Source organism: Chaetodon auriga, chromosome 15 (assembly GCF_051107435.1).
Source record: "Chaetodon auriga isolate fChaAug3 chromosome 15, fChaAug3.hap1, whole genome shotgun sequence".
Lineage (NCBI taxonomy): Eukaryota > Metazoa > Chordata > Actinopteri > Chaetodontiformes > Chaetodontidae > Chaetodon > Chaetodon auriga.
Genome location: NC_135088.1, coordinates 20,548,144 through 20,574,297, shown reverse-complemented (window position 1 = coordinate 20,574,297; position 26,154 = coordinate 20,548,144). Strand labels below are relative to the sequence as shown.

Genomic DNA, 26,154 nt, shown 5'->3' with positions numbered 1-26,154 from the left:
CATCAGAACAAAAATATGTGGCAACCACAGAGGACTAAAACAGGCACATACACAGACGACATTTGTACATATTATAAAGTCACAACATTCAAGTCAGTACAACATTGATTTCCCTGAGCCTCGAGCCTCCCAGCTGGTTCACTAGTTTAACCGAGAACTGATATTTCTGATAGAAACTGAATCAAACTATCCTGAAACTGCAGCTGCTTCTATTACAGGAATATAAGGCTGCACTGCTTTCCAGGCAGTGTGAAGAGCAAATTTGTTCCATATCATATACACCTAATAGCTGATTGTCAATTAAGGACTAAAACTCATCCAGACATTCCCTCCAACATCTATCGTCTAAGATCAAAATATACCAGAGCTCCAGTAAGGTCAAGAAAAAGCCCAACAAATGTATAATGCATATTAATAAATATTCTTTATTTAGTAAATTTTGCACATTGCGCTCTTAACATCACACCCGAGTCCTTATTACAAATGAATGTTTATTCTCTGTAAAATCTTTATATTTAGAATTTCTGTACACATTTAATGGTACGACCTTAACCACTACATTGAAGTGTCACCAGAGAGAAACAAAATAGAAAAAAAAAGAACACATAAAATAAGATTCCTAAAATTTATCCCTAATGTCACAGCTTTCAAGCTCGATTGCTGATTCCACTGCGCTCTTACCCAATGACCCTACAGACGACCAACGACAAATAGCTAGGTTTGGTCAAAGAGAACAATTACAGGTGAGAAAGTGGCCATGAAATGAGGTGGAAAAGTGTTGGTGTACGAGTGCAAAAGAGAGACAGAGGAACAGAAAGTTAAGAATCACATTTACTTTGAAGGAGAAATGACTGAACAAGACACCAAATGTACTACAGAATGGTCTTTTCTAAAGACGCTGCAGCAGTGGTCACGAGTGTTTCTCCCAGGCAAAGATGTTACGAGTACAGTTAGTTGACACTTGTGGTGGCAAACCACTTTCCACAGACTGGCTTACTCTGCTCAGTGGCACGGCAGTAGTCGGTGAATTTCTCTTTCAGGAGCTGTCGGTACTGGTGGCGGTTGTCGTAGAAGGACTGGTTTCTTTCTAAAAATGCCTGGATTTCATCTTGCGTCAGACAATTCTCTTCATCTGAAGTCACTTCTGAATCATCCTGTATTGAGAAGACGACCGGAATGCAGGAGGTTAAATAAGAGCCAGAATCAAACCAGTGCACTCATTCATTCATTCATTTGTATTCAAACTGTCAAATATAGATAAATATAAAGATTACAAGCTCTTCATTTACTTTTAAAGCAGAAACTATAAAGCTTTCATACAGCAGACATCTTTACTTATGTGTGCCTGTTCCAGGGCCGTGTTACTCTGCATAATGCTTCACTCGCATGGCTTACTGGCAAAGCTGAATACAAGACAGCTAACATTAATGTTATTACGACTGAGCTTGTCCTACTATAATAAGTAAATTTGTCTCCTGTGAAAAAGCTCTATTTTGGAGTGTTTTAAACTATATTTCTCACTAACCAGAAGCTCCACCAGACTGATGTTTGCCTCTGGAGGACTCGCGTGAAGGCGGAGGTTCTTTTGATGTACTGTCCATGGTAACCGTAGTGCCATGCCAGCAAACGTATCACCACATAAGGAGGAGAAGATTTCTTTGGTTCTGCAAGTGTGTGACGATGGTGGACCGCGGCCTGTTGTGTTCCCATGTGGCATACATGGTTCACCTTTTTGTCCCTGCGGAAATGTGCACACTTTATTTGACAGACAGCCTTAAACATTCTGCACACAGCGTGTGGATTCTACAGTCTGTCCTCTCACCTGACTGCTGCATAAACCCTTGCCCTTCCTTTTCTTCTTTTTACTCTTGCATTGAGTGTTCTCCTCAGATTGTGGCAGCCAGCAGTCCACACAACTGTCTGTTCCATTCTCCTCCTTGTCTTCAGCACAGTGATGGACATTTGAGTGATCTCCTGCAGAAGGTAAACAAAAACAGTCAGAAAAAAGACTCAAGACACTATACTGCATGTTTAAAAGAGCCTGAAGTGACTCCTGTTGCAAGTCATCAGCATCTTAAAGCTGCTCAAACCAGACCTGCTTCGTCATGGTTGCACATGCCCTCGGAGCAGGCGATATCAGAACCTTCTCGCGATCCTGGCTCACTGCCCTCCATACTTGAGGAGTAGCCGTAGTCACTAACATTGCTGTGGGGGGACAAACCTGGAGAAAGACATGGAAAAACACATTTTTTCTGTATTTGTCCTTACAATAGTTTGTCTTGCTAATGCAGTAACCTCTATAGACATACAGGTCGGTTCGTGGTGATGTCCGTTTTAGGGCTGTCACTTTTTAATTGAAATTTGAGCTTTTGTTCAAACGTGGGGAAAAAATAAAACGTTTGACCTGTAATGACCTGTTTGGATTCGAAGTGTACAGTCTTTAAGCCCAACAGACCATCTGAAGTAGCTTGCCTTGTGGTCCAGCAGAGGACACTCTTAAAATTCAGTATGAGCTTGACCCATTCCATGCCCTATTAACCTTTCAGTAAGCTAAGCTAATAAATAAAAAGGGAGGAGGACACTTGCAAAGCTGTGCTGATCTGATTATCACAGACATTGAAGCATCTATGAAGCAGTGTGTGGAGGTATTCTATAACTTGTAACTTGGCAGTTTGGAAAAGAGACAGCTTTGGTCTGTGTGCACTTTTACCCTGTTTGGTGTTGTCTGGGCAGCTACAGGAAGTGCTTCTATTGGCAGCGCCGCTCTCATCACATCCGGCCTCCTCCTCCTCATCATGGCTACCGCAGACCTTGCAAGAGCCATCAACAGACTCAAGAGAACCCTGCAACATTCAAAATGGGCCAGACGTAAATAAAGACAAATATATGTGTAGCTGCACATGAACAGAGGCGTCTTAAACAATGTGCAAGGGGATGTTCATGTTGCAGACCCTCACTGTTGGTGGAGGATTACCTCATCCAGAGTTTTCTCCTTGTCTTCGGCCTCCTGCTCAGACATGTCAAAGCCACACTTGTTTTTGCGTCGATTTTTTCGCTTCTGCCTCTTCTTCTCCTGCTTCAGCTCTTTGGCCCTCTCCTCCTCAGACAGCTCCTCGACAAACTGCTCTAGTCGACTGATCCCCTGCATCTTCTCCACTGCCATCTAGGGGCATGGTAATAGATGCATTATCACACAGCCTTAATGCATTTCTCATTTGATAAACCAGTCTGAAATGATTACACACAACAGTGGTGGATATATAACTAACTAAATGAATCAAGCGCTGCGCTTCAGTACAAATTTGAGGTACTTATTCTTTACTGGGGTAATTCCATTTTATGCTACTTCGTTCTTCTACTCTGCTACATCTCAGAGACAGATTTTGCACTTTTTACTCCACTACATTTGTCTGGCAGCTTTACTACATTTTTCATGCCTTTCCTGTCCAGTGAAAACCACGAAACTTCTCTCCAAATTTGGTGATTCTGATTGTGTATGTTTGTGGTAAACAGAAGGATTGAAGTGTTCCATCGTGGGCTGAGAAAATTCACTTACTTCTTCATCTAAACAAACAATTCAAAAACCCTCTTGGATTAACTGAGACATGTTTCGTCAAAAAGCTGAAAACAGTTCTGGCTTCTGAGCTCATGAAAAGTTGAGTTTTTAGAGATACGTGGTTCTTACAGAACAGTGATGCTCCAAACATATGATGATTGTACAGAATATGATACATTGTTGTAGATTAAACTAGTCGACAGTATAGCAAATAAAGCAGTTAAAATTGGTTCACTACAGCAGTAAAATGCAACATAAACATGAATGCAGCCTTAACATTAATCCAAAAACATAATATATAACAGTAAAACAATGATGGGGACCATTTACTGCACAGTGAGTACTTTTACTTGTTATACTTTACTTAATTTGGCTTATAATACTTTTACTTAAGGTTTTGAATGCAGGACTTTTACTTGTAGTGGAGTATTTTCAAAGTGTGGTATCAGTTCTTTTACTTTAGTAAAGGATTTAAAGTCTTCCTCCACCACTATCATACACACACTTGCTCAGAAGTCGTGTACCTCAAAACTCTTGCGTAGTGCATCAATTCCCAAATGGAACAATATCTGCCAGGTCTGCTCCTCTGCTCGTAGTTTCTGCCAGATCCTGTGAAGGCGCTCGCAGAGGTGAATACCCAGGCAGGTCAGGACTTCTTCCTGTGCAATGTCAATGGTCTTGGCATGTCTCTCTCTGCGTCTTCAAAAACAAAAAACAAAAAACAAAAACGAAACAACAAAAAACACTATCATCATCTGAACATATAAATACATGAAGGGAACATGGCATGACCGTAAATGACTCAACTGAAACTGACTTCATCGTGGTTAAAGTGAGCTCTGTAGCATTCACTGTTTAAATCCTTACTCACTCATAGCCTCCTGCAAATTCAGGCTCTGCCCGTCCAAGGAGATGAGCGATGAAGTCAGTCTCACAACACACGTGGATGTGGCGCTCGTGGGGGCAACAGCATAGTCCCTCATACAAGTTAGCGCAATACCCCTTCTCTTTACTGCAGTCCAGCTCCCCCACAAGGATGTTGTATGCCCTCAGCACTTTATTCTTACAGTCAGTGCAAAACCTGTGGACAAGAAAGTAATACACAGTTAATCAATAACCTTTTAAGCACTCCAACACAATGTTAAAGAGAGCACATGAAGTAAAATAACTTTGGAAATAAAGGCGGCAATAGCCACACATTACCTGTGTTTACGCAGATACGTCTCCAGTGTCTCTAAGAGACAAGCACTATCTATGAGGACCACTTCATCTCTGCACTCCTGAGACATCAGCTCCCACACATCCATCCAGCTTCCTCTGTAAACAAACATATGACTATTATAGCTATACTATCACCATATACAGCTATCATCTCTTAAACCTGCAAAAACTAAACAGTTGCCTATTTACACAGACAGTAAATATGGGGCAACATCCGCATTCATTAGTGTATCTGGGCACTTAATCAATCTAAGTCCAACACTCTCCTCTCAGCTCTGGTTTAAAGGAAATATCTAACTCATGAGCAGCTAAATGCTTCACTGTGTTCACTACACATGAACAATGCTAGTATATCTGACTCTGACGCTGTCTGATAAAAACTATGATCCATTGCCAATGTCCTCACTCTGGCTTAAAAGCAGGACAGGGATGTGTAGTGTGTGCGTGTATAATGCCTTGGATTAAATGACTGTGTAATTATCAGTTTTAGAAGGATTTAACAGAACTTGCTCTGTTTTGGTTCCCAAACTTGAAAACAAACAAAACCATCATCCACTGAATGGTCATCCATACTTACTGAAACAAACACATAGTAAGTAACTAAGGATCTTTCTCCCTTTCTATTCAGGTAGACATGTACTAAAATAGATGCCAAATATGTCATCTTCCAGTGGAATTCCTAAAACCTAGCACTATCTTGTCCTCCCTTCACTATGGTTTGATAGAAAACATCTTAAAAACACACCTGTCCTACCTGCTGTTACTACTCCACTTCTCAAACACAGCCTCTTAACACTAACATGTTGTTGAATGCTTAGGAAAAACAGTTTGATGAGGAAAACAGATGAAAATAGTCATTACTTACCCCAAAGGTTTAGGCTTGTGTGTGTCCAAGGAGTGTAACTGACAGCGCTTGTTCTTTTTACTCTTTGGAATGGCATCAATCATGTCATTCAATTTTGACCTGTCAAAAAAATAAAAACAAAACAAAACAAACATTTTATAAAATCCTAGTACTGTTTTCAACCCTAATAAAATATAACAGTGCAAGTTATCCATTTTATTCATCTGACATTAATTAAGACACTGTATGTCAGTATTAGACTCAGAGTAAATGCACAGTTTGCAGTTCATATCTTCTTTTATGAATAGCAGAGAACAGCCTTTCAGCTTGTTATAGCTTTATTATTATATAATCCAACATACCCAGAGAGCATTTCTTGTTGATGCCACATACTGAAGTTTTGGTTCTCTCTGTTTTACAAACCAACTAAAACTCTTGTTCATATTCAATGAAAAACTGTTCATTTGTGCTGTCCTCTTTTGTCACATGGAATGATCGATGTGGCAGTGAAAATGAAAGAAACACTTTTCTCTGTATCTTACCCATGGACGTAGAAGAGGGTGTAGAGCTTCTTGACGTCTGCTAAACAGGCTTTGGTGACAGAGAGCATGCCTGTGGGTTTCACGGTGAGGGGCTCCAGGGCTGGGTTCCCTGATTCCACTAAATGTGAGAAGAGGCGCTCCACACTTCGTCTGCAGCCCACGCATGGCACCAGCTGAGATAATGCACTGTAGACCTCTCTGGATGTCACCATCAGGGCGATATTCAAGTCCTGCTGCTTCAACTTGGAGTAGTACTAAAGGCCAACAAGTCATACATCCGTTATCATTTTGCTGACTTGACACACAAAGACAAATCACACACTTTATGGTTCAGTTTATGTACATAGTAGTAGGCAAAGAGCACTGTTTTTGTACATTTTAATAGAGGCCACAATGCAAAATTAAAACTACTCACCTCAGAAAACTGTTTCCACTGAGATGTGTTTATTTCGTGGCTGTCAACATCCATGACACTATCAGAAAATTCCATCACCATCTGACAACAAGATATAATACAAAACAGTTAATGTATAGAACTTTTAAGAGAATAATTTCAGCCAATGCTGATAATTGTCATGGCATGACCACTTCTCAAAGAACATCATGTGTCACTGTTTACATTATGTAATGTGTAACTTTTCAGATATATGGTATCACATGCCCACAAAGATAAAGATCATCTCCTTGGTTGGTAAAGTTCATACCACTTCCACAAAAAAATTATTGACACTGATTGGTTGGCAGGTGTCCATTATTTAACATACACTGTAAGCAAACACATTTAACTCAGGTTTCTACTATTCTTAATGAATATGCCAGTTTTACTGTGACTGTATGATGCTATCACAACAGTTCCACGGCTTCAGTGCCTTTGTTTAGCGAGAGAGATTTGAACTCATGTACACAGCAATTAGGTAAAAGTGGGACAATATCCTTTGAGATGTGCACTGACGTGTACAACTATAATATGCCACGTAATAAGAAATTTTGATTCTACGTCATTACCGATATTACATCTATATCAACATGTCAAGAAAATCAAACTGGTTGAATACTTACTAACAACACTGTATAAAGTGAGTCATCTTTCAGGACCACAGGGAAACAGAAATACACTTATTTGTCTAAACCTTAAGCTCTCTTAATTGGGTGTCAAACAGATTGTGCAACTAGGTTAGTAAACTTAATGTTTGTCCCTCAAACAGGCTGGGACTTGACAACAACCAAGACGTAAAGTCTGGACATTAAATCATGATTTGAAGTACTAACACATGACCCAAAGAGGCTTATGATTGAGTTAGCCACCTAGCACCTGTTATCTTCATAGACACTCTCCTTGTGGTCGCACATATGGTAAAGGCTCATTTACCGTGAGTGTATCATCGATATACAGGGGAATCTGCCGGGCGAGAAATGGGTAGTCCTCTTCCCCTTCCCTGCAAATTGCTACTAGACGTGCCATGATTTCTTCCAGTTTGGCTGTGGTGCAGATCGCCTGCAGGTGACACACAAAAGACCAACTGACCACATTTGACATCTGCACAGGCTACACCAAGCTAATGCTAATCTAATGCAGGTCATTGCGGGCTAACTACATCGTCTTGTCACGACGACAAAAGCAATATTATAGACAACCTGACACGAAAACACTGTAACAAAAAAGCTAATTATCGACTAACGTTGACAACATCTGATAAACGTTATTAGCACTGTTGCAGTACAAACAGATGTCTTGACCCAGATTTAACCAGCTAAGTTAGCAAACCAACCGAGGAAACGACAGCTCGGAGGGGGAAAGAGTAGGTGTTTAGTTTTTAATTTCTGTTTAAAGCTGTTTTGGCTAAAATGGACTAAGTTGCGAAAACATGTAACGTCTATCAACTGGGCAGGATAAAGCAGTAACTCGGCGGCTAACCCGCTGACGTTAGCCTGCTAGCTAATTTCATTTGCCAGTACGATTACAGATTTCAACGAAGCCGGTCGGAGTATTCTGTGCGAAACATTCCCAAAAGATGCATACACGGAAGTTTATAACAGCTTTACAAATATTACATATGCTGCAGGACTGTTGGTATAGTTTGTCTACGCCCTGTCAATGCCAGCAAACTTAGCTAACTGCCATTGCATAACTGCAAACTTATGCATCGCTGCCATACAAAGCTAACGTTAGCAAGCTTGAATCCGGCTTATATAAAGTTCAGCTGGGCGGCTGGCTACTTAGCGACTGTCACTTTCATTGGGTTCTCTGGCTAACGTTTTAACGACTCACCATAATCTCTCACCTTGACAAATGAAGGGGCATCTGAATAAAACCAAAGTTTTACTTACCCGCTTCTGAAATTTTCCCTGAAAAATAGACGAGTGCGACAGTGAGTGAGGCTGCTACGGTGGCGGAATCTTCGTTACTGGCTTGACCTTTGCCTTCCATACGTCGTAGCTGACGTTGTCGCGCGTGTGGCCTTCAGGGGGCGCACTCTAGATATTGAGCAGACGAAAATGCCCATTCATACAAGTAAAGCTGCTATGGATCCACTTAGTTTGAAATAAATGAGTGAGCCTTCAGGATTTTCACTTCTTAATTTTTATTTGCTTGTTCCTTTGTTTTCATTAGTTTTAAATGCTATATTAGATTTTAACCTCAGGTTGAGGGTTTGGTGCACAGACTGGAACGACAGAGAATAAACAATGAAATGAAAATCAAAGTGATCAAAGTATAGATGAGATTTGAACAGGATGTTGTTAGGATGGGAAACTAAAACCTCCCAAAGACAGATGTGTACATATATGGATATACAGAGAGGCAACAGATCTAAAGCTGATATGCTATGCTCCATTGCTGCATCATTTTAAATGCTGTTTCCCTTTTACGAAAAGTTCAGGTTTGCTGCAGACTTAAGTCTGAAGTCCTAAAATCCTAGTAAACCGAAGCCAATTGTATAGTAGACCAGTCCTGTGTAAGCAGAATGCACTATTTAGCAGCAATGTTTTTATTTATTTATTTTTTTTAACATTCACAGTTAAAAATAATTTAAACACACTTAACATGCCTGGTTTGACAGTAAACTGCGGTCCAAGTCCTTGCTTTTTCTGAGACACTGTTTTATCAATAGATGTATTCACTTGCATACATGTAAACATAGCATGTACAATATTATCTTCAGCATTATACAGCATTAACTCCTCCCAGTGTTATTTATTGTCCTGAATTATCACTTCAGCCTCACAAAACCTTGAAAATGTAGAAATGCACCTTGTAATACTGTTACAAATGTAACTTTACCAGAATTTTACTGTGATTCCACAAAAATGCAGAACATGTATTACAAAGCAATTCATGATCATGTACAACAGCAAAACACACACTGAAAATATGCTGCTACAGGTAAGTGTGTCCACTATGGAGTTGGTCAGACCTGTCAGGACATTTGCAAGCAAGAAAAATAACAACTGATTCCTGCTGACAGCTTGAACAAGGCAGTGTCTTTCTATTTCACCTGTCTTTTTGTCAGAGACAGAGTCTGATTGTTTTTTACACAAATTCCACGATGAGGGTACAAAGAAGCAGCCTGATGTTCTTTTGGAAAACAGTAAAACCATGTCAGCCATACCAAGCAATGACATAAAAAACAAAGACTGAGCAACACACCAAATGCAGAAAGGTAAATTAGCTAAGCGGCGAGACACTGGCTCCACGAGTGTCTGACATGGGTACAAAGCAGCGTACAGGACAACACTTCCCAACAAGATGTTCAACAGTGCTTTGAGCCACTGCCTAACCTGGGATCTTGGTTGCATCACATAGACTCCCACCTGAACTCCTGCCATGTAGATAGCTACATAGCCTACCACAGAGATTATGCCCTCCTTGTTAGCATGCAGAAAGTCCTTTTCTCTGTCATTGTTGTGGATTATGAAGGTCTTCAGCCCGGATGTCTCCAAAGTGTACTGATAAAATCCGCTGATCAGAAGAGCAAAAACCCACGACTGACTGGCTGGTAAAACAGTCAAAATTATAGAAGCCACGACTCTGACGACAGCTAGTGTGAAGAAGAAATTCCAGTGGATGCCATATTCTGTCACATGCTCCTGGTAGCCGGCCATTTTGACACTCACCAGCCTTCCCATACCAAGAACGACCAGGGGCCAGACGGAGAGGAGCTGCTTTTTGATATGATTCATCCTGGATCCCGAGATGTTCTTCCTGCGTGCCTCAGGACAGACGAGAGCATTTGCAAAGACGTATGCTCCGACCCCAAAGTCCATAACCCCTGTCCCATAGGTTTCTGTTTTAGCATATCGCCTTGGGAAGACACTAAAGTCAACGGCAAGAATGCTGATGGCTGTTTTCACATTTACAAACACACGGAAGATTGTCACAAAGGGAACCTGGTTGAACTCAATGTGACTCTGAAGGAAGGTGCTGACAGTGCTGTGTGGGTGCTGAGCAGAAGGACTGCTGTTGGTATAATAGATATAGCAAAACACACAAGCTGAAACCAAGGTGAGACCTATGATGACCAAGTGAAGAGTGCTGCTCAGAAGTGTGCACGATAGGACGAGGGGGAGAATAAGCAAAGAGAAGTCTAGAAGCAGGTGAGAGATCAGGGGAAGTGGCAGAGGAAGAGTCCCTTTGGCCTGATGGTAGAGGATCAGAATGAGTCCTCTGCTGATGAGGCACAGTGGGGTGAGAAATGAGCCCAGTGCCACCTCCTGCAGACTGGTCCCATTGAGATTACTGACAAATGCTTCCTTCAGTTCCCTCTGAGACATCGTCTGCAAACATTGAAATTCATTTTTTACTGCATGACAGAAACACGGTTGTACACAGGGACATATAAATGTGAATATGCTCAATAGACGCTGGTAAATCTAACAACATTCAGGACACTATGACAAAAAACACTGAATTTGCAGGGATATGTGTACTCACTGACGCAGAAGTATAAAATTGTCACCTAATCGCAACAATTAATCTTGACTTAACGTACTGAATTTCGGCTGAAACAGCCGTCGTTTGCTTGCGTTGCTTTAAATGTACAAAGGAACATTCTGAACTACTATTCACGATAAATTTTCCCTTTCCAACACAGTATTTCACGCGCACTCACCATCTTGGTTCTCTAGTCTATACTACGACGTTTAATTACACTACATTATGTGTGTCTACTCATCTCTACTTACCATGTCTTTGTCTGTTCGGTGTGGGAATGCGGATTCATAAAATACCTGTTTTACAGCATGCCCATTTACAGTAGCTTTTAGTCCACACTATCATGCTACACAACTTGAGAGCTCATACGTTTACTTCCGTATTCGGCCCCGTGTCGCATTCAGAACAGCTCGGATTTCTGAACATTTACAACTTAACCGGGACTTGAGTTTATCTAGCATTATCACCTCGTATTAATCCTAACCTCAGCATCAGTATATCATAAATATGACGGTCAAAAAGCTCTGGTTTAGTATCTATTTCGGGCACGTGATAAAAGCAGGATTACCATTCTCGACTTTTGGATATACAAAAGGAAAACTAGAAATAAATTGAGAAATATAAAGTCGCAGTTTTAAGTCTACTTACATTTAATTTAAAAAGGGCTACAGCTATAAGGCTTTAAACTAAGGGTAAGTTAATGGAAAACCTTTCTGCTCAACAAGCGGTGGTCAGATGTCCCATGAAGCATCGGGAGCAGGGCGGGAATAAGTGTGTGATTGGGAGTTGGAGAGGCAGTCAGACAAGCAGCAGGCAGGCAGGAGCCACGGGAAGTCGTCCTTGAGGAATGTCTGACAGTAATGGAAACTGCTGAGTTTCAGGACTGCGGAGTGGAATAATCTTAAAGAAGAATTTAGGCGAAGTTATTATACCATTGTTTTGTCTGTTGTAAGACAGACACGAAATTAACGGAAAAATCAATGAGTTCTGCGGACAACCGAGGAAACGTTGGAGCAGGACACAGAAATGGAGGGGCGACGGTAAGTCAGGACACGGGGAACACCCGTCCACAACTCTACCGGTGCTGCAGAGGGCTTCCTCTTTACTTCATAGACTGTAAAAATTCAAAAATAAGTTGACTTGACCTGGATGAACTTTATCGAGCTGTAGTTACTGGTTCTCAGTTTTGATTGGTTGGTATTCAAACGCTTTGTGGATACTTTTATGGATGCATACGTGTGACCGAATGAAAATACCGCAATATAATGTTTGATGTGCCACGTGAAAATCGTTCGTGTAACACATTGGTAACGTGTTTGTCCTCTACTCTTAGAGAAGGGGGAAACACACACACACACACACACACACACACACACACACACACACACACACACTGTCAGATATGTTGCGTTGAAACAGACAGCGCCTTATCTTACAGCGGTTTCCAGCTTTCTAGCACATGTACAACAGTCACTAAATTGCCAGATTTTTGACTGAGGTTTGGATTGAGGAGAGCACAAAAGGCCGAAAGCTACTCCAACAGGTGTCACAGAACTTAAGAAACGACTTTGCTAATGCGTCGTTCATTATCTACCTCTATATGATATTTGTACTCACAGTATTTATTCTTCAGCCCACTACTGCTTTCTAAAATCATATCGTCCTACTACAATGAGACTACAATGAGACTCAACTGTGTGTTGAGTGTGTTGGCTGTATATCACTTGAATGTACTGTGGACTCAGGATATTATTTATGTAGGATTAGGTATGAATTTCATGACATTGAATCTGTTTACATGCCTGAAAATGGCCTTACAGAATGATAGGATGTAGGCAGCCTGTCATTGGATTAATTCTGTCTGCACAAATTTAGTCCCTCAGACTGTTGACAGTTGTCAGACAGGCTGCAGGTCCAGACCATGTGATCTTGGCAGGATAAAGCAGACTTCCATTTGTAAGTCTGGGCTGATTGTGAATGAATAAATGACACATGATACATTGGCCAAGGTGGTTCTGCACAAATAAACGTTGAAATTGCCCATGCAAGACTACTTTTAGACTTAACATACAGTATTAATATATATGACGTTTGGCTGCTCTCTCAGAACTGAGAATAAAAAGTCAATTGTTTGCATGAAGACAGGATGTTTTACGACGTGCCACAAGTCAGGAAAGCGTGCCAGATTGTATTGACCCACCAAATGTTAAACAATTGTATGCTCATGCTGTATTGTCATGAGTATGGAGTGAGGAAAACTGCCCTCATTTTTAAAATACTGCCTTGGCCTTGAATGAAACCTACTGAATCAAACTGCTGAAAGCTGCAATGTTCAGACTTGATGTCATGATGACGTCAGAACTTTGGGCACAGCTGTCTAGTGTCTGACTTCTGGAGAATAGTGTTTAAGCTTTAGATATGTGCTCCACTTTGTTGGAATAACAAATACCACTCCACAATGTATTATCTTGGCGTGAAATAAAATGTGTCAGATCATGTTTTAAACCCGGCATCCTCTGTGTGTGTTCGCCTCACGTTTTGTCTCATAGGTGAGAGGATTTGTCCAGAAAGTCCGTTCTCCTCACCCATCCCTAAACGATTCACTGGAGGGAGAAGTTCGGGCCTTCCTCACCGATGAAGACCAACTCCACACTTACGACGACCTCACCAAAGTCAATCCCGTGACCCCAACAACAGGTAACAAATAGGGCTATAATGTCCGTGGGGCCTGCAGAGTCTCTAAATCACTTGATGACGCACACACGAGGCATCATCATGGGGCTTGGTGCTGGTAGCGCCTGCTGTCTCAGCCCAGTGTTATTTAAGTCATTTGGTCTTGTACCCCCTCCACTTACTATAAATGCAGAAATCTTGAAATGTCTACTAAATGCTGAGTGTTTGTATGTCGTACAAACTTTGTCTTAATTTACAAATGCACAGCCAGTGTGACGCAGTGTTTTCCAGCTCATGTCACCTCTGCTGTGTATTATTTAAGCCCATCAAGATAAAATCTGCAGGGATGATAAAAGAGTGAATGCACAAATGATTGCTGTGCTACACGTGCCTCCCAAGAAACAGCGATTCTTTTTTTGTTTATCTCACCATTGTTTGTCTTGACAGAACATATTGATGATTTTTGAAGATTTTAGTTCATATAGGAAGAACTGCATTATAAAGAGAGATATCTTGGCCATTTTCATGCTTCTTCTGCGGTGTTCTGTTGTTCTTGCCTCTGGTGGTTATCACTATAAAATACTGGCTTGCCTGTTTTTTCCTGGTAGTGCTGAAATGTCTTCAGGCCAGGTACAGTGTGAAGGTGTTTTACACCCATGCTGGCTGCACCCTAGTGGCTCTCAACCCCTTCCAGCCAATCCCCGACCTCTACTCTCTGGACGTGATGAAGGAGTATCACTGCGCTCCTCAGCCCCAGGTATGTACAAAGCACAGTTCCCGTTAGAAAGAGCTGGTGCCCGTCCATGTGTCCTTGAAGATTTCAATGTCCCGGACAAGTGGGAGAAATTCTGTTCAACTAGTATCTGTGTTGGGGGTCGGTCAGGATGAAATCATGCACTAATGCACACCTTCAAAAATTTGGAGCTTCTTGAAGGTACTGACGGCTCTCCCTGTAGACACTGACCAGCCTCTTAACAAGTCTGTGTATCTTTATCAACAGGAGTTCAAACCACACATCTTTATTGTGGCAGAAGAAGCCTACAGGAATATTCAGGGCCAGCTGGAGCCAGTCAACCAGTCCTTGGTGGTCAGTGGTGAGAGCGGTGCAGGAAAGGTAAGACAACACATAGTGTGTTCAGCTTAAATAATTAACATAACCCTCCACATCGACCGGGGGTTTAACACTTTTTTTTACTTTCAGTGTCACAGCTGTGCAGGCTGGGTATTTACAATTTACAGTATATGGACTAAGCTGATTAGGCTTTTGTAAGCTGGCTTGTTTCAAGCTGTGTGATTCATTCCCTGTACATAATCAATGCATATATGTCAGTATTCAATAATCCCATTTGTTGTTCAGCACAAGATTAGAAGGGGAGATTGGATGTGTTTATCTGTTGAGTGACGTGTATTTTTCCATATTCAGCAGCATGAGAGGTTTGTTATGACTTATTATTAATTAGTTGATTTGTGGGTAAGAAAATCTGTAAGGAAGAGAGCTGGCCACGCAATCTCAAATCTATGAAGAATCCAAAGAAAAGATGTCTGAGCTGTTGTCACGGTGTTTGATCTCTGGGGAAAACCCCACTGAAATGAGCAGGTGCCACAATATTAAAGATAAAATCTCACTAGAGCTGAAACAATTAGTGTATTAATTGATTAGACGATTGACAGTAAACTACCCGCTTCTCAAAATGTGAGGATTTGCAGCATTGAATGTGGAATAATTAGATGAATCTTTGATTTTTCTGACATTTTTACACCCATGCTTTGTTTCCTCACAGACATGGACATCTCGCTGCCTGATGAAATACTACGCCACTGTGGCGGCCTCCTCCTCAGTGCTGAAGAGCCAGGACACAGTGGAGAGGATAGAGAGGAGGGTCCTGGACTCCAACCCCATCATGGAAGCTTTTGGTGAGTGAACTGAGTGCTGGCGTCTCATTTCTGTGAAAATCACCAGTGTAGACAGTCACTCGGTTAACATATTCCCCTCCTCGTAGGCAATGCCTGCACGCTACGGAACAACAACAGCAGTCGCTTTGGAAAGTACATTCAGCTCCAGCTGGACAGGTACTTACAGCTAACTGAGCAGCTGCATGTTATGTATGCACTCTAATGCAGGTTGTACGTCGGTTTAATCCATTCAGCATGTTGTTTTTACAAGGTGTCAGCTGTTAGTGGGGGCGTCTGTGCAGACATATTTGCTGGAGAAGACCAGAGTGTCCTGCCAACCAGCTAATGAGAGGAACTTCCACATCTTTTATCAGGCGAGTTAAGAGGGCTGCACTACAGCTCACAGGCTGATCGGGTACTTTCAGTTCAATAAGAATACATTCAGATGTCATTCAGATGTACTAATACTAATACAACAGTGTGTTGTTTTTCAGATGATGAAAGGGGCCACAGGTGAGCAGAGAAAGGAGTGGAAGATGCCGCGTGACCAGCGTTTTGTGTGGCTGCCAAATTCTGAAAAAACAGTTGAGGGTGGGTCTTTGTTTTTCATGTGTATTTTTTTCAGTTTCTTTGTCTTTTATTCTCCACATTTTTGCGATTCTCACAAGTAACTTCTGCTCATTTAATGTTTTATAGAGGATTGTTTCCATGAGACTGTTGAGGCAATGGTTCATCTGGGCATTAATGCAGAGAGGCAGAGACAGATATTCAGGGTAAGGTACTCATCATTGGTAGGAGTTGTTCACAAATACGTTAAGAAACACCTATATCTGCTTACAACTACAGTATCGTGTTATAAGTTGTTTATTACATGTCTATGTACTGCTGAAAAATGCTGAATAAGGGGTGCATTTTTTATCTTTCTCTGTATGCGTGGAATTTAATTTCTCTGTTGTAATGCATTGCAGATATTAGCAGGGATTCTGCAGCTGGGGAACGTGAATTTCTCCTCTTTGGATGAATCACAGCCTTGTAACCTAGATGAGCAGTCCAAAGGTATTGGATATGATTTAATTTTATATATTTAATCATCTCTTGTCAGTCACTTCCAGTCACTGAGAGCTTGAAACCTCCATTTTTTAATAATGTAAGACTGATAGAAATACAGATGGTAGGTCATATGTCGTGCTGCTTGACTGAAGAATACATTCCATGATACCCCCCCACTCCCTGATAATACCTGTCAGCAAACTTGAAACATGTAGTTCACAGCCGTCCGCTCTTACCTGTGGTATAGACTTCGTGCAGCGGGCTGCTGAGCTGCTGTGCGTCCCTGCTGAGGAGCTTCAGACGTGTTTAAGAGTGAGGACGTTGAAAGCGGGAAAGCAGAGCGTGTTCAAACCCTGTTCCAAGGCAGAGTGCAGCATGCGGAGAGACTGCCTGGCCAAGGTCACCTACGCCCAGTAAGAGTGATTTGATCATTAAACAACAGCAATTTGCCACAGTGTGATGACGTCACGTGGAAAGCGCTGATCCTGCAAGAGCTGGTTTTTATCTTGTGACTAAGACTGTCGTTGTCAAACACTCAAAAGTGAAACCATCATGCCTTTTTGTTTACAATAAACAGCGAGCAAGATATGTCTGTTAATCCCGACTCTGTCTTTTGGAGTAAGTGTGTCACTTTTTTCCAACAGGTTATTTGAGTGGCTGGTTACGTTCATCAACAACAGCATATGTGCAAACAAGTCAACATGGTGCAACTTCATAGGTAGGAGCTTTGCTGTCTTTTACATCATTGAATGTTGGCCCCAGTTTCTTTTCATACGCTTACGCAGTCCTGTTCTGTCTGTGATCTCCAGGAGTTCTAGATGTGTACGGGTTCGAGTGTTTCCACATCAATAACCTGGAGCAGCTGTGCATCAACTACGCCAATGAGAAACTGCAGCAACACTTTGTGGCGCATTATCTTCGAGCTCAGCAGGTAGCATCTAACAGTTTTACATCCCATGCAGAGATCTCAGCAGAACCACAGTCTTTCTGATGGTGGTCTGCTTATCGTGTCCATGTCCAGGACTCAGATGTTCTGAGGCTTCTTCAGTCTTTGTGAAATCTCTTCGATTGAAAACAGAGGAATTGCTACGCACCTTGTGTAATGTGAGAAATGTATTATGTACTGGAATATTTATGTTCCTCTGTGCGTCTCCCAGGAGGAATATGTGTCAGAGGGGTTGGAGTGGTCCTTTGTCAAATACCAAGACAACCAGAGCTGCCTGGATCTTATAGAGGGAAGCCCAGTCAGTGTGTTTTCTCTTCTAAATGAGGTACGCTGCTCATGTTCTCATGATTATGGATTTATCTTTGTATGTTGAAGCCTGTTGTACTTTTGTGTAGAAGGACGGCATACAAGCAGTTTTTCTGTGCTCCTTTTAACCCCTTGTTTCCATGCACAGGGGATTGTGGTCATTTTCTTGGTTTATACATACACCGATTTGTTATTAAATATATATATATCTTGATTAAGTAGATGTTTCCAACTTTCTTCATACCTGTGCTGTAGGAGAGTCGTCTTAATCGAGCCTCTGATGCAAAGATGTTCAGGATTCGTTTGGAGAAGGAACTCTGCGAGAACGCCAACATCAGCTGGGACAAGTTCAGCAAGGAGCCACACTTCACTGTGGCCCATTATGCCGGCAGAGTCAACTATCAGATTCAGGGGATGGTGGAGAAGAACAAGGTGTGCAGGGGAAAACTTTTAAATTGTCTTTGGAAAGTTGACCACAGATCCATCCACTCATCTCCTGCTTGATTTTGTGTTTCAGGACCCAGTTCCACCAGAGCTCATCAACCTTCTTCAGAAGTCTGACAACCCCCTGCTGCACCAGATCTTCACTGACAAGGAAACTGACAACCCAGCCACCAAGGGGCTCAGTAAAGTCACTGTGGTCTCCAAGTTCAAGGTGGGAGCCAACTAAAGCATACATTAGTTTGTCCAGGCTTGGAGTGCTCCTCATGGGAGGTATGAGTCATGGCGCTGATGACATTGATGTTTGGTTGTAGAACTCTCTGGAGAGTCTGATGAGGATCCTCCACGCCACAACACCTCACTACACTCGCTGCATCAAACCAAACCCAGACTGCAAGCCACTGACCTTCAAGAAGGAGGAGGTAGATGTTCTACACACACATTTACAGTAACACTGTGCCACAATGACAACTAAGAGAGGAGACAGTGTCTATTTTTGCAGATGTGAGAGGTTTTGATGGGTGTTTACTGTGTGCTGTCAGGTTATCATGCAGTTGGAGGCCTGTGGGATTGTGGAGACTATTCATATTAGTGCTGCTGGCTTTCCAATCAGGTGAAATATTGCATTAAATTGAGACAGTTCAAATCTTAATGCTTTGCTTTGTTTCTCTTGAGTTTTGGTTGACTTGTCATTTCTGTTTTGCAGAATTCCGTTCAAAGGCTTCATGCAGCGTTATGGACTGATTGCAAATGTCAAATCAGGGAGTCAGTGTGTTGGTAAGTACAGTTTGTTGTGGGATCCATTTAAAGTCAATGTTGGCATGTTTACTGTGGGCAAAGATTCATTTTATCTCCTCTCTTTAGGTTTGCTGGTTTACTCTCCTTTTCCTACATTAGCCCTCTTTGTAAATGCGGTCCTCAGTTCTCTACTCTTCTTGGGACTTTTCCATTTGGTGTATAAAAACAGGACTTTTTAACAAAATTCTCAACTTCTTATGAACTTTCCAGGTAAATGCATGCACCTCTGACTATCAGGCCCTGCTTTGCATGTTTCTCTTCACATTCCTGATTATTTCAAGCTTGAACTTGTCTTATAACCCACTGTTCAGCTGCTTTTTGGCTATGCTAGCAGCTCTGTGGACGACAGTGTTGGTCTTTCTGTCCATCACTTCGGTCCAGCCTGGAATATGTCAACAACTATTGGGTGGATTGCAATGAAACTTTATATAGACATGTGTGGTTCACAGAGGATAAACCCTGCTTACTTTGGTGATCCACTTACTTTTCCTAATTTTTTGTGAAATCTCTGGAAAATGAACGGACACGTTCATGGTCCCTTCAGGATAAATTGTAATCACTTCTGTGATGAAATCTACCATGCAGAAGCCTCTTTTTGTGTGTCCTTCAGCACCACCCTGAGGTTAAAATTGTAACATGTCATACTTTGATTTTTGACCAAATACCTGCCAAACTATTTTGTGTTTAGCGCTAATTTAAAAAATGCATATTTATATCGACATTGTTATTGTGAGCATGTTAGCATGCTGGCATTAACATTTGACCCAAAGCTCCACTGTGCCCAACTACAGCCTCACTGACCTGCTGTCATGGCTGTACACTCTCAGTCTTGTTGTATGCATGTTCAAGGATTTTGCTCACTAATCCTGAATGCTGCCAGATATTAACCAGGTTTGAAAGCAGCGTTGACTTCACAGTAATCATATCAGTGTCTGTCTGCTGTGCTGTTGATTCTGTTGGATCTCTCTGTGCTCTCATGCTTACCCACTGAACAGGTTCTCCCTCACTGACTGACTGTTTGAGTGCTGCTCTGCCAGTACTTGAATTATCTCTAGTGCCTCATTCTAAATCTTCTCTGCCTTAGACGTGGAGGCTGACGGCAATGACGTTCTGCGGCAAGAGGTGGAGAAGCTCCTCCATGTCGTGCTACAACACAAGGCTTTAGACCCCTCGCACAACCTTGACAGTGAAAAATACAATTCATGGGTGCACTGTGGAAGGACCAAAGTTTTTCTCACCCAGTTGATGGTCAGTCATTTATATACACAGGCACAGATTAAACTGTGTGTATACTGGATAGTAATTTAGTAGTGTAGAACTTCCCTTTCAATCTCATCATATTGTACTTGGTGTTTAAGTGACTTATCAGGCATATAAAGCAAATAAGGCTCTGGTCATTGTGGAGCACTGACCTGTCTGGCTGTTGTCTTATAGCTCGATTTGCTGGAGGATCAGAGGAAGAAGATCCGGTCTAGGTGTGCCTTCTCCATTCAGTGCTGCTGGCTGCGCTACCGGCGTCGCAGACGCCATGCCCGCCAGCAGTCTGCTGCTCTGATCCAAGCAGGTAAACTCTTAATGCCCTGGCTCTGTGGCCTTGCTCCTGCTGTGAGTCTGCTGGCTTTGACCTCACTGTCTGGCCAACAGGAACCAGCTGGCAGAGTCTGTACACAGTGTTTGCAGGCGGACTTTGTTTATCCCTTCAGAAGCTGCCAAACATTGAGGCTCACCTGATTAACTGTTGTTGACAAAGTTGTTTTAATATGTCCTTCTGAATGGGAGTACATAAACATGTCTCAGCACGATGCACAGAGTAAACTTGCAGAATGAATGGCTTGTTTAGATGTTGAAGCATGTTGTGTGTCCTGCTGCAGCGGTGCGGTCCTGGCTGGTCAGGAGGCAGGTCCGGAGATGGAACAGAGCAGCTGCAGTCATCCAGAGCACCTGGAAGAAGTGGAGGGTGAGATTTGGAAAGAACACATATCATATATGTTTTCTTGCTCATTCTTCATGTGTCTGTTAAAGCTGCACAACACTGGAACTCTATCACAGCCGAGAGCTGGACACATACTGTTTATTTAAAGATCATTAGCAGCCATCTTTGTGAGCACTTAAAGTCACCTTCTCTTCGCTGTCTGCAGTCTGTGTGCTATCCTGTCTGCTGTCACCTATTGCTTTCTTGCTATAGTGAGTTTGTCATGAAGTACTTGCCTGCAATCCCTTTATTGAGACCTTGCTTTTATTGAGCCAGGGATTTGTGCATTTTATGTACTGTATGTGTATGTGCTTTTTATATCTGCGTGCTGTATGCATTTGCAGTCACTGTCTAATAATGCAGCACAGTCTGGTCTTATTCAGCGGATATTTCTGGAAACATTAAAAGAGATCTTCACCAGTGGTACAAATGACAATCTGTTTACAGGCCTTGGGGAGTACTACTGCATCAGATATGTAAATGACTTTGTTGTTTTTGTGGCAGGCACTATTGAAATCCTTAGCTGAGGTGGAACTGGATGACGCAAAGGACCTCATGGAGAATGACATGCCAGCACTGAACCCAGTTATCAGGGAGCGAGGCTCTGTGCAGCTCTCCAACATCCAGGAGCCTGTCACTGTGCGAGGGTGGCCCATGGGCCTGGCTCTGGCCTCGGCCCCGTCCATCACTGTGTCTCTGACAGCCAGGGGCTTCCAGAAGATGATGTCTGTGATGGCCTCCCTCAACCTACCCTCCAGGAGAGGGATGTACAAGGTGGAGACCAACCAGTACACGCAGGGGCTGGCCTCCATACGGGCTCAACCCAAGGTGAGGGCACATCCACACAAGCTCTGTTAAATCTCCAATGAAGTTTTGATCATTTTTAGCATTGGTCATTTGAGATTCAATCTTTATTTTCTTCTCAGGGATCTGTAAAGCTGCACTGTCAGCGGTCTCCACTTCTCTATGCTGACAGGCAACCAGACATGAAGAGTGACGTGACAGGGTTCAACGAGATCCTGCTAGAGAAAACTTTGTAAGAGCCCCCTTCTTTGTAGAAGCTGATTTCGTGGACAGAATCTGACACAGAGGTAACAAACCTGGTGTTTTAAGCTGTCATCTTGCTAAATGTATTTGTATTTAAAGTGATCTTTTACAGCTCCAATTATCTTTTGTGAACAATGCCAAAGACTGTCTCACTCTGTATTATAAAGGGGTACAAAACCTGCACCCTTGCATTATATTTTAACCTCACAGGTGGTCAGGTTAGACAGTGCAGTCTACTGTGCACCTAAACTTCTTCTCAAAAATCATATTTTTATGGCCTTCATGCCCAAGGGACTCAAAAAAATCACCTGTAATTGAAAATCTAATTAAAAAAATTGAAACTCCAGAACGGCAGGGACATTAAATAGCTTTTAAATCAATTATGAGAGATTATCAGTGCATTTTCTTGCCAGATTTGCTTGTGACACATGGAGAAAGTTGACCAGACAGTGAAACTATCACTGCAGATCGCGACCCTGTCTGAACAGCCTAATTGGTTTAACATGGGCGCTGAAAGGAGGTGGCCGACGCTTCCGCCCTCTGTCTGAACTGCGTGTGAGGCAGAGATGATGTTGTCAACAATTTGTGGAGCATGTGTCACATATCAGACAATGAATGGAGTGTGAATTGATTATGATGATGTCACTGCAGGACAATCATTTTAAAAATCAGTCTGAAATGAGAACTGGAATTACATCTGAACACCTTTGAAACAGAGGACTGCATCGCTGCCTCTTTGGAACATCTGACTGTTGATCAAAGTATTGGGCCTTTGACGAGTGCCTTCCTTGAAATCTACACTCAAATCACGAATGAGCTGTTTGTATATGTATTTATTTAAGGGTGACTATTTTGTGATTTGATAGATTTATTGTGGGTATAAAAACTTATTGATTAAGATACAACTAGCTGCATATGTTAGCACAATATCCAGCATTCATTTATTGTGATTTATGCTGGAGAAAAAGTCAGCAGATTTTGCACATGTAACGCACATATTGCACATTAAAACCACAAACCTGCTCGCACACAGCAAGACTGACAAGAGTCATGAACAAGCATCTGTTAAGCATCACCTACGGGAAACGGGGACTGGATGAACCCTGGTTTCTTCAAATTGCTGCTTTGTTTGAGAAGGGGTCTATATATTATGCACATCTGCTAAATGTTTGACTGAATCACTTCCTGTGAGGATTTTAATCTGCTGCAGTCCAAAGCATCAATGCAAGTACTGTGTAACATACCAAAGTCTTTTTACACCAATGTTTTTGTGTGGGAGAACAAACATGTTATTATCGCCATAAGGTTTTATTATATTCACGGTTTTAATATTCAAAACATCATTGATGTAACTTAACACTAATAGCTTCTGAGGCAACACATTACCCAGAGGGAAAGCATACCTTCCTTTGCTTGCTAAACACTTTTTCTTTGTGTCTGTACGACATATGACGAGTTTAGAATTTGAAATCTGCAGACTTGTTTTTGTCAGTGGTACCAAGGGATCAATGTACAACTTGAATTATGTCACTATTTAAATTAACGTTTTGCTGAAATAAACATCAGTGTTAAAACATTCGGAATGTAAGATGTTTTCCTTTCACCTCAAACTCTGTGTACATGTGATCAGCCAGTTCTCAAGTAAGTTTACTCAATTACAATGTGTTGACTCAGAAATGAGTAGTCTGAAAACATTTCAGCATTTCTTTCAACACAATGTAGACTGTAGCATGACAAGGCACAGGACAGGAAGTTAAATGACCAACATGGCCTTTCTAAGACATTTACTGTATTTTTTAAAAAGCCCCCAACACACACACACACACACACACACACACACACACACACACACACACCTGTAATCAAAAAGTGACAGTAGAAAAACTGATGCAGGCATGAGTTTACAAATCATCATCTTCATTGGATGCTAATGATCCTGCTTCATTTTCTACTATTTTCAAACACTGATCTGAAAATTCAGCAAACAGAGGTTCCTGCATGGCCGCCTTCATTGCATCGTATTTGCTGTCTGCACCATCAACGGAGCATAGTAACTGTCTCAGATGGGGGTTGCAAAGAAGATCTCGCAGCTCTTTTGACTGACCTGCAGAGGAAATACGCAAACGTGAATTAATCAAATGTTACTGCTGAAAACTTCATTTGTGTGGCTTTTGGCCAATGTGTGTTTAAAAAAACTGAAGAGGCAAAAGGTGATGCTGGGTTTGTACCTAACAGCTGGAGCCTCTGCAGAGGCACTTTGTCAGTGATGTCATCTTCATGCAGCAGATCGTCAACAGTCCACGGCTCTGCAAAAACAGTAATGTAAATAAAAGGTTTTCACACAGGGCATCAAAAATCTAAAACACGAGATAACAAGCACTCTTATATTTGTATGTTTTTTGTATTGCACTAGCTTCTTCCATGTTCTTAAAATAATGAATGTGGTTTTTGCTCTTGCTGGCTCATTTGGACACTACACGAAACAGAATCACAGGGATGAGGAGATAAATAACATACCAGTGTTGAGGGCATCATTAGCTGCAGGCTCAGTGGGTGCAGGCTGCTCAAAAGGAGCACAAGTATCTATGGACAAAAACAAATGAGGAGGTGCATCAGCGGATGATGAGCAGTGGGAATAATTCCTGAATACGATCACAGCTTCTTTAAACATCACATAACTACATCATTAAAATACTCAGATTGAGCTTATTTACCTTTATGCGTCTTGTAACAGCCAAGTGAACAACTGTTTAAAAAAAAAAAAAGTAAATTAAAAAGTGTTATTTGTCTGGCAGATCATAAATGCAATACTGAGTAAAGATAATACACAGTGACGTCAGTACAGTACATTTCCAGATTCTATGTATCAGTTAGCTAACAAGCTCACTCAGTTAAAAATCGGAGTCAGTCAGTGAATGGATAATTAACACGTCATGGTGTGTTGTCTCGTTTGGTCCTTCGACGTTAAATCACAAATCGTCTTGACCTCCGTGGGTTGCCGTCCCATGTGGTGTTTATGTCTAAAGCGTTTCCACGTGTTTAGGGATATACTTCGTTAATAGCATCTTATGATAATTTGCTCATGTTTTTCTCTACTGTGAAATTTTAGTCACCAGCGCTCTCTCGTTTTTACGTTCTGTGAACTAATGTCATGTTATAAATGCGACGCTGTGTTACAGCACTGTGACGTTAACGTAGCTTTCGCTCTTGGTGGAAAAGCGGATATATATTTGGTATTATTTTAAGTAAAGTCCTACAAACAAACAACGGAAAACTTTCTTTCACAGTAATGGCTATTTGTTCTTTGTTGTCGAATGACTGTTTATGAAGTCTGACGAACTTTACCAACTAAAGAACCTCGCCAAACAAATCGGAAGCTAACTGGAGGTTAGCTAGCTGCCCTGCAGACATCATTTAAAGCTACTTACTATCTTATTTTGCAGACTGGACATCTGTATTTAGGCGTCTGCTCGCTGCATACACTGCATATCTGCATCTTGGCGGGTATGAAAGTAAAGCACGAACAAATTGGTCAGTTAGTCAGTAGCTCATACACGTTTCGAAGATCAGGAACGAGACGAAATCACTTCCGGTTGAGTAACCTTTCAAAATAAAAGCAAGTAGTGTGGATAAAAGCCAGTTTATGACAGGATGTCCAAATACAGGTAAGCATTTGCGAGACTCTAGTTAAACTGATGTACACTTAACTTTTATATTGGTCATTTATTCATGTAATGTAATCACTGCACTGTACTTAATATGACCTGCAGATGCTGATACTTTGAATTGTCACTGCTTAGTCCTCATCATCCAGTGAAAGACATCGATTTAGGAGCTATGTCAGTGTGATATGCAGTTAGTTTCTATAATTAAGTCAAGTGAAACCCCAAATAGTCCATCTGTAGACATCAGTGCCTCATCTGCTCTGAGAAAAT

General features: G+C 41.7%; 4 protein-coding genes across 4 annotated transcripts; 1 reads left to right on the top strand and 3 right to left on the bottom strand.

Moving 5' to 3' along the window:
* Positions 1-402: 402 nt before the first annotated feature.
* On the bottom strand, positions 403-8,589 carry ggnbp2 (gametogenetin binding protein 2). The gene is made up of 14 exons (XM_076750180.1): positions 8,492-8,589; positions 7,533-7,658; positions 6,579-6,659; positions 6,164-6,417; positions 5,643-5,741; positions 4,760-4,873; positions 4,428-4,637; positions 4,081-4,255; positions 2,975-3,163; positions 2,711-2,843; positions 2,096-2,221; positions 1,823-1,974; positions 1,526-1,738; positions 403-1,154 (listed from the first exon to the last, which is right to left on the bottom strand). Exons 2-14 carry the CDS (start codon positions 7,623-7,625, stop codon positions 951-953), a joined length of 2,043 nt encoding a protein of 680 aa, XP_076606295.1. The 5' UTR covers positions 7,626-7,658; positions 8,492-8,589; the 3' UTR covers positions 403-950.
* A 149-nt stretch (positions 8,590-8,738) lies between these two features.
* pigw (phosphatidylinositol glycan anchor biosynthesis, class W) lies at positions 8,739-11,481 on the bottom strand. Its single transcript, XM_076750182.1, has 2 exons — positions 11,345-11,481; positions 8,739-10,936 (listed from the first exon to the last, which is right to left on the bottom strand). The coding sequence occupies exons 1-2, from the start codon at positions 11,345-11,347 to the stop codon at positions 9,440-9,442; spliced, it is 1,500 nt and encodes a 499-aa protein (XP_076606297.1). The 5' UTR covers positions 11,348-11,481; the 3' UTR covers positions 8,739-9,439.
* Positions 11,482-11,896: 415 nt separating this feature from the next.
* On the top strand, positions 11,897-23,797 carry myo19 (myosin XIX). Its single transcript, XM_076751223.1, has 24 exons — positions 11,897-12,133; positions 13,643-13,790; positions 14,375-14,523; positions 14,767-14,880; positions 15,548-15,680; positions 15,767-15,836; positions 15,931-16,033; positions 16,154-16,250; positions 16,356-16,432; positions 16,628-16,715; positions 16,957-17,122; positions 17,354-17,427; positions 17,519-17,640; positions 17,867-17,980; positions 18,217-18,393; positions 18,479-18,616; positions 18,717-18,824; positions 18,945-19,015; positions 19,109-19,179; positions 20,285-20,448; positions 20,635-20,764; positions 21,072-21,157; positions 21,677-22,000; positions 22,099-23,797. Exons 1-24 carry the CDS (start codon positions 12,074-12,076, stop codon positions 22,210-22,212), a joined length of 2,898 nt encoding a protein of 965 aa, XP_076607338.1. The 5' UTR covers positions 11,897-12,073; the 3' UTR covers positions 22,213-23,797.
* znhit3 (zinc finger, HIT-type containing 3) lies at positions 23,777-25,911 on the bottom strand. Its single transcript, XM_076751225.1, has 5 exons — positions 25,648-25,911; positions 24,934-24,965; positions 24,737-24,802; positions 24,448-24,525; positions 23,777-24,323 (listed from the first exon to the last, which is right to left on the bottom strand). The coding sequence occupies exons 1-5, from the start codon at positions 25,713-25,715 to the stop codon at positions 24,121-24,123; spliced, it is 447 nt and encodes a 148-aa protein (XP_076607340.1). The 5' UTR covers positions 25,716-25,911; the 3' UTR covers positions 23,777-24,120.
* Between the last annotated feature and the right edge of the window lie 243 nt (positions 25,912-26,154).